The 16,446-nt window shown below is 49.8% G+C and overlaps 5 protein-coding genes across 5 annotated transcripts; 2 read left to right on the top strand and 3 right to left on the bottom strand.

The window, feature by feature from the left end:
* Positions 1-79: 79 nt before the first annotated feature.
* Positions 80-1,040, bottom strand: T069G_03581 (uncharacterized protein; the record flags this gene model as incomplete). The annotated part of the gene is made up of 4 exons (XM_056170791.1): positions 80-650; positions 720-757; positions 811-857; positions 962-1,040. 4 exons carry the CDS (start codon positions 1,038-1,040, stop codon positions 80-82), a joined length of 735 nt encoding a protein of 244 aa, XP_056031683.1.
* A 1,356-nt stretch (positions 1,041-2,396) lies between these two features.
* Positions 2,397-3,578, bottom strand: T069G_03582 (glycosyl transferase family 64 domain-containing protein; the record flags this gene model as incomplete). The annotated part of the gene is made up of 2 exons (XM_056170792.1): positions 2,397-3,150; positions 3,262-3,578. The coding sequence occupies 2 exons, from the start codon at positions 3,576-3,578 to the stop codon at positions 2,397-2,399; spliced, it is 1,071 nt and encodes a 356-aa protein (XP_056031684.1).
* Positions 3,579-7,794: 4,216 nt separating this feature from the next.
* T069G_03583 (CFEM domain-containing protein) lies at positions 7,795-9,343 on the top strand (the record flags this gene model as incomplete). The annotated part of the gene is made up of 4 exons (XM_056170793.1): positions 7,795-7,911; positions 7,980-8,115; positions 8,169-8,841; positions 8,902-9,343. The coding sequence occupies 4 exons, from the start codon at positions 7,795-7,797 to the stop codon at positions 9,341-9,343; spliced, it is 1,368 nt and encodes a 455-aa protein (XP_056031685.1).
* Positions 9,344-10,164: 821 nt separating this feature from the next.
* Positions 10,165-12,268, bottom strand: T069G_03584 (flavin-binding monooxygenase-like domain-containing protein; the record flags this gene model as incomplete). The annotated part of the gene is made up of 5 exons (XM_056170794.1): positions 10,165-10,871; positions 10,932-11,246; positions 11,299-11,373; positions 11,479-12,087; positions 12,235-12,268. 5 exons carry the CDS (start codon positions 12,266-12,268, stop codon positions 10,165-10,167), a joined length of 1,740 nt encoding a protein of 579 aa, XP_056031686.1.
* A 997-nt stretch (positions 12,269-13,265) lies between these two features.
* On the top strand, positions 13,266-14,766 carry T069G_03585 (uncharacterized protein; the record flags this gene model as incomplete). The annotated part of the gene is made up of 5 exons (XM_056170795.1): positions 13,266-13,582; positions 13,637-13,736; positions 13,803-13,944; positions 14,002-14,210; positions 14,269-14,766. 5 exons carry the CDS (start codon positions 13,266-13,268, stop codon positions 14,764-14,766), a joined length of 1,266 nt encoding a protein of 421 aa, XP_056031687.1.
* Positions 14,767-16,446: the final 1,680 nt, after the last annotated feature.

The following is a 16,446-nucleotide window of genomic DNA, read 5'->3' on the forward strand; positions in this document are numbered from 1 at the left end:
TATTTACTGGGAAGGCAACTTTTAATCATCGAGGACTGTTATATTCAGCCCAACGGGCACTTACCGAATTGCTACTCTATTAATAGTCGTCCCTCTTCATCCAAGGTGCACACGCTTCGAAAAGTCTCTCATGAGCAGCTCTGTCCCCTGTCCTATCCAACAACTCCTGAAACAATTTCTCATCGGTACGCTTCACAAAGATCAATCCGCCCAGCCACACAAAATCCGCATAGCTCACCTCCTTGCCCAAGAAGAACGGTCCCTCAGCCTGTTTTTCCTTCAAGATGGCCGTCAGCTCACTCATGGCCGGCTCCGCTGCCGCCCAGGCTTTCTCGCCGCCGAATTGGCGCTCGTATTCATCGAGGGTCATGCCGTATTCCCTGGTGTATTGGCCAACCCAGTAGTCGTAGCTCTTTTCAGTGAGGATGACCTGCGAGATTTTGTACATGAGGAGGGGGTAGAGAGGCTTGATGGACTTGAAGACGAGTCGCTCTATCTTTTGGACGGTGGGATCATCTAGGTAGACAGGTGGAGAGGGATGTCTTTGTTCAATGGCCTCTGCAATCTTTCTTGACTCCATAACGTACGTTCCATCTGGGAACTGGATCGTGGGGATGGAATATGCTCTGCCCGTTTCATTGGGCGGGAGGCTGAAGGAAAAGTTAGTTGGTTCTTGAGAAGCAATTCATTTTGCTCTGATGAAGGTTATATATGCGTACTGCGGCCTGATTCTGGGCGCAATCTCCGGGTAGTTGAGCTAGCTCATGTCATTAGCTGCAATTACTCCAGACGAGTGGTCATAATGCCTACCCATTCTGTCTTGTACTCAAGGCCCTTGTAATTCAAGAGAAAGCGTGCTTTATGAAGACGTTAGCACTTGATATAGAGAGGAAAATGGACAAGTAGTCTGAACATCTATGGGAGATGGTATATATCACTTATACATATCCCCGGTACTTACTCTTCCAAGGGTTCAAAGACCACGAAACGCATGGCTCCTTGCTAGGCAAGTCAAACAAAGTTATCTCCTGAGGCCCCATGGCTGTTATTTTTCCAAGATGTAAAATTGATCACGAAAAGAAGAAGAAGAAGAAGAAGAAGAAGAAGAAGAAGAAGAATAGTACTGAGGTGTTTTTCTCTATTTTATATAGATCTCCTCTCAGATACTACGCAAAAGACAAACCCCGCGCATACAAAGGGCGTGGTTTGCCACGCTTTGCGGCTCCAGCACTTGGACTAGCTCCTCTGTCCCAAAGAGGGAATTATCTCCTTCACATATATTTCCCTTGTTGACGCAATTGCTGGCTTCATCGATGCGCGTTGTACGATTGCGGTGCAGATCCTCCGATATACGATATGTAAACCCTTTGAGTTGTTTGAATCAATGGATCCTTCCGGAGACAATGCGGCAGACATTCCGCAAGGCTTCGGCTTCTTCCGCGCACATGCCGAGGACCACATGGTAATACTCCGTCGGCATATACACATCATGTATGTAGCACAGCGTTTTAGGCATTGCAGCAAGCATATCAAAAGCAACAAGGCCTGTACTCGCCATCTTTTACCACGTTAGTCATGGCGCGCGCGCGCCCTCGAATGCCAAGAGACGTTTATCCCTTGTGGAACTTGCAAAGGGGGTTAAAGCGCAAGGGTCAAGTGGAAGCTGAAGCGTGAGGCCAGTGCCACATCCAGCAAAGGCGTGTCTTGGCAGCCCTGCTCCCCGCAAAACTATGTGCTGGCGATGGCGTATTTTTTTTTTCTCCTGGGAGTGGGCATGGGGTACGCGGCTTTGGGATGGATGGGAAGATCCGGCATCATCACGGAGAGAAGGATACTGTAGCCGTGATGATAATGCGTTGTGTTGAGGATGATACGAGGAAGGGTTGCCTTGGATTGGACCAAAGTTGGACGATCAGGGGAAGTTTGAATGAATATCCGTCTCTTACATGGATGGGGTAGGCTATTCGACAAGATCGTCATAATTGCTCCTAATGATCAGAATCATATCAATTGGGAAGAAATGCTTGCTCAGAATGAGAAATCTACACACTTATTTCATTCATTCTAAAACTAAAACACAGGCATGTAGAGTAACAAGAGATCCTCCAGGGTTTTTACAAATACTATTCACACAAGAACTCGCGCCCCTCTATTCCCAGTCATAACAAGGCTTCCCGCGCCAAGAGATCGACGCCGTTTTACCCGTCCATCCCCCCGTCCAAGACATTAATTAACCGTCTGACGACTGACGCGTATATGATAACTCCACTGTCGGAGATAATAATCCCTTCCGCCAATGAATTTGCTCTGATAAAAATAAAAAGCAATACTCCGTAGGCTGAGGGTTTGTCTTTAAAAACGCCGTGGTCCCCTCGCCTTTCCTTCTTGATTTAAAATCACAAGACAATAACGCCACGCTCAATGTGAGCCGTCTCATTGACCAGCGGCATGCAGCCAAACATCTTTGTCAGGTCGTTCAAGCACTTGCTTCGGGCCTCGAGGTGGCCAGGCTTCTTGCTGATGCCCTGAGCCGGCTCGTAGTTGACATACTTGTCGCGGCCCTTGACCAGAAGGGGTCCGGTGCCGGTGAGATACGACACGACATAGTTGAGGGCAATGTCCTCGCAATTGAAGTGGTCGTCGACATAATCACGGACCTTTTGCATGACCGTGTTGTTGGACGAGTAGTAGTCGAGGAAGGACATGTGGGAGAAGCACAGGTTTGTGATGATCATGGAGTAGACATCCTGGTTGCTGTCCTTGGAGCAGAAGCCGTAGCCCCAGTTGCCCTCGGCGTCTGGGGTTGCACAACGCGGAAGAGCTCCCGTCAATCGATGCTGACCAAACTTGCGCCACGTCTGAAAGGCAAACTCGAGGTCCTGCGGCTTATAGTATACATCGTCGTCCGAAAGCAACACGGCCTGGGTCTTGAAGTCCGGATCCGGCAGGAGCTTCATGTTGAGGCTGTTGCGCTCCGACACCCTGTAACGCACGGGCACGCCCGTCTCGGACTTGAAGTTGCCGGGGGGCTTCTCCTCGAGGTTGTTCCAGATGATGACAATCTCGTGCAGCGAGGCAATCTTCTCGGACAGGATAACGCGAAGCGTCTCGTCGAGCTCCTTGGGCCGCTTATAAGTCTGCATCGCGATTCTAAACAAAAAGAACAACGGTTAGCATTTCAATTGCAAACAGACAACCGGACTCGCTGAGCTGTCCCAATGACGGCATCAACGTCACACAAAATGCTCCCCGCAAACTTACGTGAACTTGTCATCCATCAATTTGTCATATTTCTGCTGCGCTGCCTTCCACTGCTTGAGGGGCTCGGTAATGTTCCTGTCGCATTTTTCATAATGCTCCGGCTCGTGAGATCCCGAGAATCCGGGGATGTTGGGCAGCTTGGACATGTCGATGTCGGGCAGCTTGACGTCTGGCAGCTTCAAGTCGTTGAGCTTCGCGGGCGGCCCGAGCCGGACAAGAATGACAATGACGCTGGCCAGAACAAAAGCAGCGGCCACGAGAGTCACGACCCGTCGAGCCGCCAGAGCCCGCAGGCCGGCAATGTACTTGGCCACCATGGTAGAATCTCGCGAGGTCTGGCAAGCGACGAGAAATTGGTGATGCCGCGTCAAGGAGAGTCGGAATATCGGAATACGAGGATTTCGATTCCTTCGGTTCGTTTGATGCGCTGCAAACCTAAAGGGGCGCAGTCTTCAGGAGAATCACGTGATGATCGTCTTTGGCTATCTGACGCGATCGGCGGCCCCTGTTTTTGCCTGTTTTGGCATTTCCTGCGACGCAAACAGCAAAGTCACCAAAAATTGTTCAAGTCGCCCAATTCATTGTTTCTGACGCATTCCATGGCTGCTGCAACGCCTACCCGGGAGACGCTCAACAGGGTGCAGAGAAAATAATGAAAACTTCCATGCTGTAGAAGTCGTGATGTGACGACATGTTACTAGCAGTAGTGCTCTTCCCTTTCATTGGCGGCCGGCTGCATGATCAGCAGCAATGTCTCAGAAGTGCTGCACCGATCTGTTACACAACGCCTTAGCCAATGGTAGCAATGCACCGTCTCAAGCCAAGAAACGAGTTTGCAGGAGACGGAGAAACGATTGGAGAAAAAGCCCGACAACGGCTTCGAGCCATTGCCAAGCTTTAACTAGCAACTTAGACTCTGAAAGCCTTTCGTGGCCACAGAGAGTTGAGGTCCAACCTCCTCGTCCATATAATGTAAGCTGGTGGTAGACAGTCGACTCTCGTCTAGAACATGGAGAACCTTAGCCAGCATTGCCATTGCAGCCTTTCATCCAGCAGTTGCCTCAAAGCATTGCTACGAAAGCCCGGTATACAAATACTGGAGGAGACATCTCGAGTAGGCGAGGGGGCCTCGGCCCACAAGTAAGAAAAATATAGCTGCTTCTAGCACCACAGTCCGACACGGCGAGACACAGTCAGATTCTCCAGTTTAGTCGTGAGTATCATCTAGACGCCACCATATGGAGCATAATTTGGCCGCGTTTGTCCCCATTGGCAACGTAAATACAGTGCATAGACGGGAAGGGACTGGCCGGCGTACTCGGGGGGACGGCTGATCAACAGCAGAAGGCCTGTCAAACTGAGAAAATTCTTTCACTAGATAACCTCGGTTGCCATGGTCGCGCGACACACTGCCATCAAAGAACAATTGTTCATGCCGCCTTGCATGATTTAGTGAGAACAAGCAACAAGCGAACCCATTTGCAATGACACCTCAAAAGGCGATCGCACAACAGATTCGGGTGAGAGCGCCGAGATTGCGTACAATCAGCCCGTCTCTGTGTCGGCCAACAAAGGCCCCTGCATGGCTTTTTACGCAATTGCGCCTACATGTATGTAACTAGCAACCTCCCGCCGAGTCTACAGCAGGAGTTGAGATTCCGCTGCTTCTTCCGAGATGAAAAACGGGGGTTCAGAGGGCGGGCTAGTGAAGAAGCAGACAAGCCGCGGGCTTCTTCCACGTGTAAATCGACGAGGAAACGCCAGTAGCAGAACCAGAGCGCGCTGCATAACCAGGCCTGCCAGGTTGCATTGCTAGCTTCCGAGGGCTGTGACAAGGGGCCCCCTCCAGATTGTCTCGCAATGCTTCCCTGCATCGCATAGGGCTCTAGAAAACCCACCCGCCACCCTGTAAGCATGGAGACATATCTGACTTGTTCACTGATTCTCGGCGTCAAGAGCAGGGCACGGACGCCCAGGCCAGATCTGCTAGACTCCCTGTAGGTAGGCTTCGATTTGCTACTGTATGTGCTGTACTCGTACTCTACTGCGGACATGTGCTTTTGCAGGGGAAGAAACGCCGTGCCGCCTATGTTGTTTTAACGAGCCACGGCTTGCAGGCAGGCGGAGCGGGCTTGCGCGTAGAAGACGGAGCGTCGATGGATTCGGCATCGACTGCGCTCTTGCAGCCACTGGACTCTTGGGAAAGCTGCAGCCGGATGCCCAGCTAGGAAGGCAAGCCAGTTCGTGCCATGCCCCATTCCGCGAGGGACGGCACAAACCCTCTCAAAGACACAAACTTGGTGAGTTGTGGCTGGCGGTAAAATGTGTTAGTAGCTTGGCTTGATTTCACACACTCACATGTCGACGCCTCCTTAGTCTAATGGGCCGTGAAGCCAGAGCTAGCACTGGGTAAATTCGAGATAGGTGAAATGCTAATTCAAATCACAGCGATGGCACATGAAAAAAGACGGAATCACACCCCACAACCCGATCCATGTCAGCAAAAAGGGCGTCGTGGAGAGGCGAGAGAGGCGATGCTGCTTGGGGCCCCGAGGTGAAGCAAAGTCTGCAAAAGGGGGCGAAGCGGGCGTTGGTAAATTGGACGGCCAAGAAGTTCTCTCGGTGCAATGTTTGTTCCCGCTTCAGTCTTGTCAATGTGAAACTCGGTACGGCAGCTTCAGCTTGGCGACACCCATGTACTGCAGTCGTAGTCGTTCTCTGGGGTACTGGATGATTCACATCGATAAGAGTTCCAATGTTGAGTGTTGGACATACCTCCGTAGAGAGGCGGGAAGGAAGAAGCCTAGTAAAGCCCTTGCCACCTTTTTGTGGCCACAATGGGCGCCCCAACTTGCCGGAGACTGAATCTTGTCACGTAATAAGAGCTACCTACTTCATAGATGAACCTTCATCCCTTCTCCCCTTCAATGCTCCTTATAGAAAAGTGAAAAAACTTCAGCGCCTCATCCTCAACCAATGTGTCAAGTCTTTTCAGTTATGCCGCTGTCAGGCCACAAAAGCTCTAGCCCTCAACGGTGGCTTCGTCTTAAAATCACCACCACTGCTAAAGCCCTTGCAATTCAGAAAGGTAAAAAGCGCCCGCTAGTGAGCATTCGCCGGCTCAACTCGTCAGTTTCTGCAACGGGGCTTTGCGCCGGTCGCAGGGCCAGACAACTGCTGCTATTTTCGAGTTCGAGTCGGCACCCTCCGCCTGTGGCCCGAACCCACAATCTTGCTCGATCGGTCCAAGGGGGCCCCAATCCGATCGCTGCAAGTGCGGTGCCAGTCATGCGATTTGCGCCTTTAGCCCTGTAGCTCCGTCCCCTGACTTGTTTCTCTTTGTCTCGAACCAAGTTTCTGGAACATGACGCTAGTTGTGGCTTTACTATACGAGCAAGAGCTGAGATGGAGGGTAGCTTTTTCGTCCCCATGCCATCCTTGGCGAAACATGAAGCAGAGACAGAATACACGGGCCAGCGGTAGATACGACCAGTACGAGGCATTGCTTGCGGTGATACCACGTTGCGGTCCCAATTACAATACCCTGAACAATATTGGTTCAGCCGCAACGCTCCCCGGACTGGACACGAGGCCTGGGTTGGGTGTCTTCTCCGGTTGCCAAGGGTCGCCTCAAGGTCCATGAACTCGTGGTTGCTTTTTCCTCTCCCTTCTCCTCTGCTACCACTTGAAGAAATACAAACTCAAGTACGAGTAGTGTCATGACACATCCATAAGACTCCATGACACAAACTCCATACACAGTACGCTTTTCAAGCATCTTCCGCGAAGCCGGAAACCATCCCGCCATTGGCCGATTCTGGTGCGGTCCTCGGTGTGGGGTTTTATACTGTATATGCTCACTGTCCGAGAGCAAGTTAGCTAGACACATCAAGCCCGTCACGCTGCGTAATTGGGCCGGCGGGCCCCTCGCTCCCTCGGGTTCCTGAGTCGTGAGCCAAGAAGGAGGAGCTCCCATACAAGTCAACGCCTCAACGCCAAACTAGTGCCACCGGCCCCATCGCTTGGTTTTCAAGGCCCATGGAGGATGTCCTCATCATGTCCAATGTTATGCGCCCATTCCGTCAAAGCTGCCGTCTAGTGCCTTCAGCTTGTTCGCTTCTTACTGGGCACACATACTCGTACTAACCGAATCGAAACTGTTCTTCGGCAGAGGGTATCAGCGGGGAGGCTTGCATAACGATTGCCCCATACATGCAACCAAAGACTCGTCTTTAACACCAGCATCTCAGCCACTCCTTGTTAACAATTTTTCTCTTTCTCGTTTTCCCCGTTTCTGTGTGGCTTCCACCGCTGAGGTGTTTGAAGATAAGATTGGATTTCCTGGCTGAGTAAAAGTCTCTCACCTCCGCCATATCCAATCATTAGTTGCAGATTCTTGGATCTGGACATCTAAACAGCCACCCACGTCCTCGATTCACTCCACAGACGGCCCATGTTCATAAGACGATGCTCAACACGATTTACCCCTAAGTCCAACATTCTTCGATAGGAAACGACCATACGTTAAAAGTCATGAAATTATGGCTATTAGCCTTTGCGGTTCTGGCTACCGCACCAAAAGCCTTTAGCCAGACCACCGGCTCGAGTCTCTCAGGTATCGAAGCTGTGGCAGAGATGCCCGCGTGTGCTGTATGTGCCCTTCCGTTGGATAGGTCCTGTACACACACAAAGTCCGCCATCTAACCTTCAATCTATAGCGCGAGTGCTTTGCTCAATCGCTTGCCGCATCGCCATGTCAGGCGACGAACACAACTTGCATATGCACGAACCCAACGCTGCAGCAGGATATGCAAGGCTGCGTCTTGAAAAGTTGCAAAACCATAGAAGCTCTGCGTAAGGCTAACAGACACGCCAAAGACGTTCAATGACTCCTAACAGTGATATAGAAACACAGAACTTGACATCGGTAGCCTGCAACCAGCCCATAAGAGACAAATCAAAACAATACATAGCCCTCAGCAACACCTTTGGCGTCTTGGCCGGCGTTTTTGTTCTTCAACGACTTGCATATAAGATCTGGGCCAGGATGGGACTGAGCGGGGATGATTGGATGGCTTTGGCGACTATTTTCGTGGGTATCCCGAGTACCACCATCAGCGCTCACGGAGTGACGAAACCTGGACTTGGCCGTGATATCTGGACGCTGCGGCCTACGGATATTACTAGATTTGGTCTCTTCTTCTGGATTTTGGAATGGAGCTATTTCGCAGAAGTCTCCATGCTCAAGCTCTCCGTCCTACTCTTCTATATTCGCATCTTCCCGAGCCCTGGGGTACGTCGCCTGCTCTGGGGAACCTTTATTTTCGTCACACTTTACGGTATCGCGTTTGTCCTGGTTGCTATATTCCAATGCACGCCTGTTAAATTTTACTGGGAAAAATGGGATGGGTTACACCAAGGCACATGCTTGGATATAAACGCCATTGCCTGGACGAATGCTGCCATCAGCATAGCGACTGACATTTGGATTTTGGCCATTCCACTGTGGCAGCTCAAAAGTCTCAATTTGGACTGGAGGCGCAAGCTTGGTGTTGGAGTCATGTTTTGCGTTGGTGCTTTGTAAGTTGCGAACCCCCTTTTCCCTCTATTAGCGATCCTGCCTGCTCACCGTGTTGCTAGTGTCACCGTCGTGAGCATATTGCGTCTCAGGTCTCTTATTCAATTCGGTACCGATAGCTTGAATCCCACGTGGGATTTTTACGATGTCAGCGTTTGGTCAGTTGTGGAGATTAATACCGGGCTGATCTGTATCTGCTTGCCCTCCCTCCGTCTTCTGCTGGTCCGCATCTTTCCCAAGCTACAGGGCACAACGGAACGATATTATGGAAAGAACTCGAAACGAAACCGAACGGCAAGCAACAAACGGGCAAGCCGACTTCCCCTGGGACATAGCGCTGGTTCGCATGTGGACAGATCGCAGCCTCGTCCCGATATCGAAAGCAATCAAATTGCGTATCACACGTCATACACGGTTGAGTATGGCGACAACGACACGGTTCAACTGGTAAACATGAATGATAAGTTCAGCGCTCGGTCAGACGTCAGATCTGAAGTATCATGACACGATTATGACTGAGGCTGTCTTTTCTTTTGTACTTGCTTTTTTTATTTAATGAGTATGGGACGGGAGGGGAATACCTGGGCTTGGCGACTTCAAAATGTTTAGACTATCTACATCTATTCACAGAGGAATATTCATCACATCATATGTGTGGTGGCTTTTAGACCCCACTACCTTGATGGTAGCTCACGACAAAGTATATAAATTGATGATTTATGATATTACATATTATACAAGTGTCTTTTATCCTGCGTAATGAAATGGGGAGCAACCACATATCGAATAAGACCTGATGGAAAATAGAACAGCGGATTCGGAATATATGGGAGATACCAATGGATCAGCGCACGTTTCCATAGTGATTCCTTCCTTCGTATCTCTCTTATTGGCGTTTTACATGATAACGCCAAGTTTTCAACTGACTCGCAAGATCGTCGGGACTAGGTAGACTCGCGTGGTTCGCGCGTGCGCCAATGTAGACGCCAACGCATTTCTCCACCTCAGCTGTAGGCGATCAGGGTCTGAGAACTATGTACTAAGTAAATAATGGTATAATTGAAGCACCATGAACACTATAGTTGAGCCGATCTCATGCATGATGGAGGCTGTAACATTGAGCACGAAGGCAGCAGTTTAAGAATTACGGCTATGAGCTACTAGGAAAGATGAGACCACGTATGTGGTGAAACGGAAGATGAAAAAAGGGACTCCAAATTAAGGAGCGAATCTCTGAAATTGTGGGTATGCTCTACCAATGGTCTCTCTCGCAATTGACAAAATAGACAACTGGTGGTTAAGAATTCATTACATGGCTGCTTCATTTATGCGGCCGTGACGCTGCCAAATTTGCTCTGCCATTCCTCGTTCACGTCCCGATAGTCCTCTGCACCGTAGGGGCTCGTTATCTCGGTGAGCAGCCCCTTCGGTTTGCGAAGGGGATTTAGGCCGAGGTCCTTCTGCAGCAGGTCGAGATAGTACACGGCGTCGAAGATGGTGGTCGGGGACTTTGTTTCAGCAGGGTAGCGCCACTTGCCAAAGCGATTGTGAAGCATCGTCTCATATCGCAGCTTGGCCATGGCGTCTTTGTCGTCGACGGCTTGGGATGGATCGTTGACGAGAAGACGCCGGAAATACGCACCGATCCAGAGGCCCTGGAGGTGTGCGGTTAGTGTGTTGCTGAAGTTGCTGACGAAGCCGCAGAAGGCGATGTCGCGAGGTCGGAGGAAGCGTTCCGATGGTGGTACGAGGAAGTGGTACAGCATGAAGGGAGTTTGAGGGGTATATGGCGTCATGGACTCGTTGCTGGAGATGCCCTTTTGCTTGGTTAGGGGGATGTAGTTTTTGTTCCAGACGGGTTGGTCTGCGAGTCTGGGGAAGCGCTTCACGATTTCCTTGTCGGCGCGTCTGATGAGATCCTGCTGGTTGGCGAGATCCTCTGGGGGAGCCTCTGTGTCGATTTCATGCGGCATCCCAAGTTCCTTTTCGATACCTTCAGGAAGAAACTTGATAGGGGGGGAGCCGATCCAGCCTGTGTTGGAGATTAAAGCGTCTGATTCGAATGAGGTGCCGTCGGCGAGATGGACTTTGCCGGGACTCAGGTGATCAATCTCGCCGAGGTGAATCTTGATCTTGCCGTTCCGGACGAGCTCGAAAAAGTCGGTGTCGTAGTTGAGAATGCTGAAGCTGGCTGCGGTGAACATGGCTGGGGTCCATGGCTTCAGCTTCGCCATCTCAGGATGCGAATCATATGCATTGAGACTCATGACATCGCCACCGAGGACTGCCCAGAAGGCATTCACGATGAGGCGGCCGATAAAAGTGCCGTGGAGGAAGCGCTGGATACCGGTGTAGCCAGCAGCACCGCTGTAGACACAGGGACTGAACCATGTGAGGAAGCGCATATCTGCAAAGTAGTTAGCTACCTGAGCGGTATCCATGATGAGGACGATACATACTCGCAAGCTTCTCAATCCATTTCTTGAATGGAGTTACATACGATGGGGCCATCCAACAGGGACCGTGGCCAGTTGCTATACATTTACCAAGTCAGTACTTGAGGTTTCATCCAGTTCTCATCTTCGCCAATGTAGGAGATATGGAGAGTAGGAGGAATAAAAAGAAAGAGGCCAACGAACATCTAATGACCCAATTCACTTCCACGCCGGCGGTAGCGTAGCTGTAAGCGGCATCCCAGCCAAACTTTGTTCCTCCAAATACAGTGACTGCTTTGGAAGTCTTGAGGGTGTCTCGGTTCTGTTTAAAGAATTTGCTGTGGAAAATCTTGCCTCCGAAATCTTCCTGGCCGTCAAAGTGAGGCATGAAGGGCCTTGAAGTTAGACCGGTGGCGACAATGAGGCGCTTGGCAAAGACCTTGGACTCTTGACCTTCGTGGTTGACAATGGTCAGGGTCCAGCCGCCTTCTGGAGTATCGTTGTGTTCAGCGACGGTGATCTTGGTTTGAAGACGAATTAAGCCTCCGAGGTTGAAATTGTCCACGTAGGCCTTGAGATATGCATTGGTGACCTCTCCGGGAATGTATTGTTCAGGCTTTACTTGGAATTTGCTGGGATCCATGGGGAAATCCGGATACTCGTACGTCCCCAAGAGGTTGTTGCTCTTCACATCTGGATACAATCGCTCGTCGGCCCATGTACCGCCGACGCTGGACTGAGGATCAAATACCACGAGAGAGTCATCTGGGTGGACGATGCGGTATTGCTTCGCGGCGGCCAGTCCGTACCATCCTAAGGTCAAAGACAATTAGCATATTGGCCGTTTCTTCTTCTTTTCTTTTTGCAAAGGTGCGACACAGCTAGAGACGCAGGAGAAGAAAAAGAGCGACCATTAAATGGATAGAAAAGGAAATCTGACGCGAGGAAATGAGAACTTACCGGCGCCAGCCACGACACAGTCAATCGTCTCCATTGTCGGATTCGGTTGCTGAAGCAGACTACCTCAGTCTTGCTTTTTTCCACGTTTCTTTTTCGTTCCAGTCTCCTCTTTGGCCACCACTACGATGGGGAGTCATGTTGATCAAATACTGGGAACCAGGTAGCACTCAACCAGCAGGGGGGCTTGTCGCACTTGTAAACCAACCCCATTATCGCTTAGAACCTGGGATGATTTTCGAGCTTACGGAGGACAAGTACGTCCTCACTAGGCCGAGGATGACGAAGTGTTGCACATCCAATAACCCGGATGAAGCAACCTGCAGGCCTGTGACCCGCATGTGCATACGGTTTGCTGATTAGGGCCAGACGCGGGAATCCTTCAGCACACATTGTAGAAAAAATTGAAGAGGGTAGTGAGTCAATTGGGCACTTCTGGGTCTTTGAGCTAACGATAGGGCTTAGATCAGATTCGACGAGACAAAATAAATAAACCACCTGATAAGTGCTATGAAATCGGCTTTTGACAATTACGATGAAGGTAAGCTTGAACTTTCTTTTTATGGAGACTGAACTTGCGGGATTCATGCCATCCGCGGCACAGGAGTTGAGCTCCCCTTACGCTAATAACGGTTGTGGAGCTTCGATGCAACTCGACCACTTTGAGACGGCCATGATGGGCCCCCGGCTATCATTGGCACCGTTTGGGTTGTATAGACCCTTGCCATGGCAGGGAACCTGACAAGACGTTGCCAAGATGACCCGGACGAGTATGTATCCTATCAAACGGCATGATCATCCGTCCATTTCTGGTAAAGAAAACCCCCTGGCCACGGGAAGCTTCCATGTACGAGTCCTTGTGTATCGGGAGAGGGCCGATGAGGATGAAATATGATGAAAGGGCCTCGCACTTTTATCGACTTATGTCAGTGGGTTGAATGATGCTTGAGTGTTGAACAAGCACATGCCAGAGCCCAAACACTTCTCCGGGAGTCTTGTATGAGCAAAAACACGCCACTGCTGCTCGGCACATCATGTCATCTCCTCCGCCAGATCCGGCTGCGCTGGCTGCAGCTGCTGAAGCTTTTCACCAATTCACAGTTGAGGCTTTCACTCTCTTGGCAGTTGGTATAGCCATCACCGTGCTCAGGACGTTTGCTCGCGTTAGGTTTGCTGGTTGGCGAGGCCTGAGCGGCGATGACTATCTTGCATGGGTGGCTATCCTCTTCTACATTGCCGAGACTTGTCTGGCATATAGTGTTGGAAATGCGGCCAACGGACTTGCGAATAATAACATGACGGATGAGCAGCGGGCTGCGTTGTCGCCAGATGATCCGGAGTATCATTTGAGGTAGGCAACTCGAGGGGAGGATAGGGGTACTGTCTATGCTGACACGATTGACAGAGTACTGGGATCCAAGATCCAGATTGCGGGATGGTCGACATATTCGACGCTTCTTTGGACACTCAAGACGTCGTTGCTGATATTTTACATCAGATTAACGGTACGCTTGTCCTTACTGATCGGTATTCTCCATGCAAACACTTTTCTGATCATAACCCTTGACTAGGACGGATTGGCCAAGCATTACCGCGTTCGAATCTATATAGGCTTCGCTTTCCTTGCAGCCAGCTACATTGTCGTGGCGCTGAATCTTTACCTTTCATGTCGACCTTTCCACAAGCTTTGGCAGATATATCCTGATCCTGGAAGTCAGTGGTCTCTGACCCCTATTTCCTCCTCAGCCTTAGGCTAATTATGGTACTTAGACGTCTGCCAACCTGCCGTTTCTAACCAGATTATCTGGGTCTATTGGGCATTCAATGTGACGACCGATCTATACATCATATCGATTCCGCTGCCCATGCTCTGGACAACTACTCTGAAGCCTTGGAGGAAAATAGGACTTATTTTTCTCTTTAGCGGCGGAATCTTCGTCGTCGTTTGCGCCACTCTTCGTTGTGCGCTTATCGTGTTGGTATGCTGTCTATACTATCTATGGCATAAAGAGTCGAAGCTAATGTAAAGCAATCTAGGATACGGCCAATGGTGCACAGCTAGCTGGATCTTGGGCTGTAAGAGAAACCTTTGTCGCAGTCGTCACCTCCAATCTGCCTATGCTCGTTCCTTTGCTCAAGACATTGCTTGGCCCTCTTATTGGATCCATTCTTTCTTCGAGGCGTTCAACGCAAAAGCTGGAAGATGCAACACCGAAAGACCTCGTTACCTTTGGTGGAAGCTCCAAGAGCTGGCGTGGTCGGGGTCCCCCAACTGCCAACCCAATTACCAACTTCACGATAAATGAAAGCGAGGAACACATTGTGGAAAATGTCAACATGCAGGACCTCAAAGTATGGAGCGACGGCCACGACGAAAGCCAGCAATTGGGAACTAATGACGACAATAGGAACATTCGGAAACACGTCGAGATTGACATTGTGAGCGTGGATCACCGCCTTTCGCAGAAGCAAATGTCTCCCGATGAGCATGCTAGGAGGCTCCGGGGAGGGTTTCCATTTCCTGAAAGCAGTTAACGAGAATACCATGGCATGATACCCTTTTCGATTAGACTATTCTTTATTATAATTCCTTTTTTTTTTGCGGGATCTTTTGTAGGGCCAAGTCTTAGCGTATGCGTAGCAAGTCTCCAAGTTTATACAGGGCGGGGTTTATCACAAGTCAAAAGCTATCAGTCATTTATGCAGCCCTTTAGCACCTCTGGTTCATTGGATATCGGCACTTTGCTTTGCTTTTTTTCTTCCTCGGCAATGAGCGCTAGCAAGGAAGGATTTGCATTGAGACGTAAGACGGGCTGCTAATTGACGTGTCTTTGCTTTTTGTTTTCAACTTGTAACCTTGGCGAAACTAGCTTCGACTTAAGGTGAATCCTGATGAGTCGAAAATTGCCGCAGTTTGACAATGGGGAACAAGTGTCACGTAAAAGTCTTCTATTTCTATATTTGTTTACCTGTAGTGATGATGGAATGATATGTGACGTACAAGTCTATACGGACCACTTCCTCCACATTGCCCTTCGCCATTCCTTCGCCCCAAGAAATCGGAGACTTTGCGTACCCCTATTTTTCTATCTTTGCAGTATACATGAAAAGCACGTGCAATTGCACCCGGAAATCCCCGCCAAAGAGAAACTTTCTACATTTTAAAGCTCGTATCATGCGGACCTCCGGGAACGATCAGTGGAGATGATTCGCGTACAGAAGTGGCTAGCCAAGAGAGCCAAGACAGCTATCAAACACTCCCCACAAGCAATCGGACATAATCCGATAATCCGGACGAACGTTTGGAAAGTAGGCGAGGTGCACTTTCACATGATCAACCTCAATAGCTGGCTATAAAGGGAACCCATGGGTGTTTGGTTCGGGTTTATATCTGCCTTCGCGAAGTGTTCAAGGTACCTAGCAGCTCATTTATTTTCAGGGTTTATTTTTACGTGCAACCGTTATTTACAAGTATGTCACTGGCGAAAGAAGTAAGATTCGCGATTAGACGACCGTATACGACCAGGAATTGCAAACGGCCCGTTGCCTCAGTGCCTACCCAAATTTGTACAGATCATCAGACACGGTTCCCCTTGCTTCTTCTCCAGGAGAAGAAATTTCCCCTTTAGCAAAAACTTTCCTCTTTCCGTGTACGGTATAAGAAGAGGATTGAGTTTAACATGGGTGCATATACACCGAACAACACGACTGATTCTGTAATGCCATCACAACGGGTGCAACATGGATTCATCCATCTAGTTCATCAACACACCCATAGGATTTCGTAGTGGAATTCTCCATGAACACCAGTTCCATCAATTTGTTTTCCTCTTCACAATTATTCTATAATTGATGGTATGCCAACATTCGCGTTGAGTTCCTGAACTTACGGACTATGCGGACTTCCGGCTCTACGAGGTATCGAAGAGCGCATACTCAAATATCCCTGCCCCTACCCTGTCTGTACAGGGAGTGCGGATAAAGAGGCATAATGATCCGCCAATAATAAGAGATCCCTACTGAACTTGACACCGAGCATATGCAAGCACGGTATTCGCGTACACCGGTATGCGAAGATCGAAGGAAGAGCCGATCTTTAGTGACCGGTCGGTAAATAAAAGACATGCGGCGGGACACTAATTCGAGTTCCCCGGTAGACTAAAAGAAGTGTGCTCAACTTTCACATGAAAGAAATAAAAGTTGATCGGTATCAAC

This window comes from Trichoderma breve, chromosome 2 (assembly GCF_028502605.1).
Source record: "Trichoderma breve strain T069 chromosome 2, whole genome shotgun sequence".
Taxonomy (NCBI): Eukaryota; Fungi; Ascomycota; class Sordariomycetes; order Hypocreales; family Hypocreaceae; genus Trichoderma; species Trichoderma breve.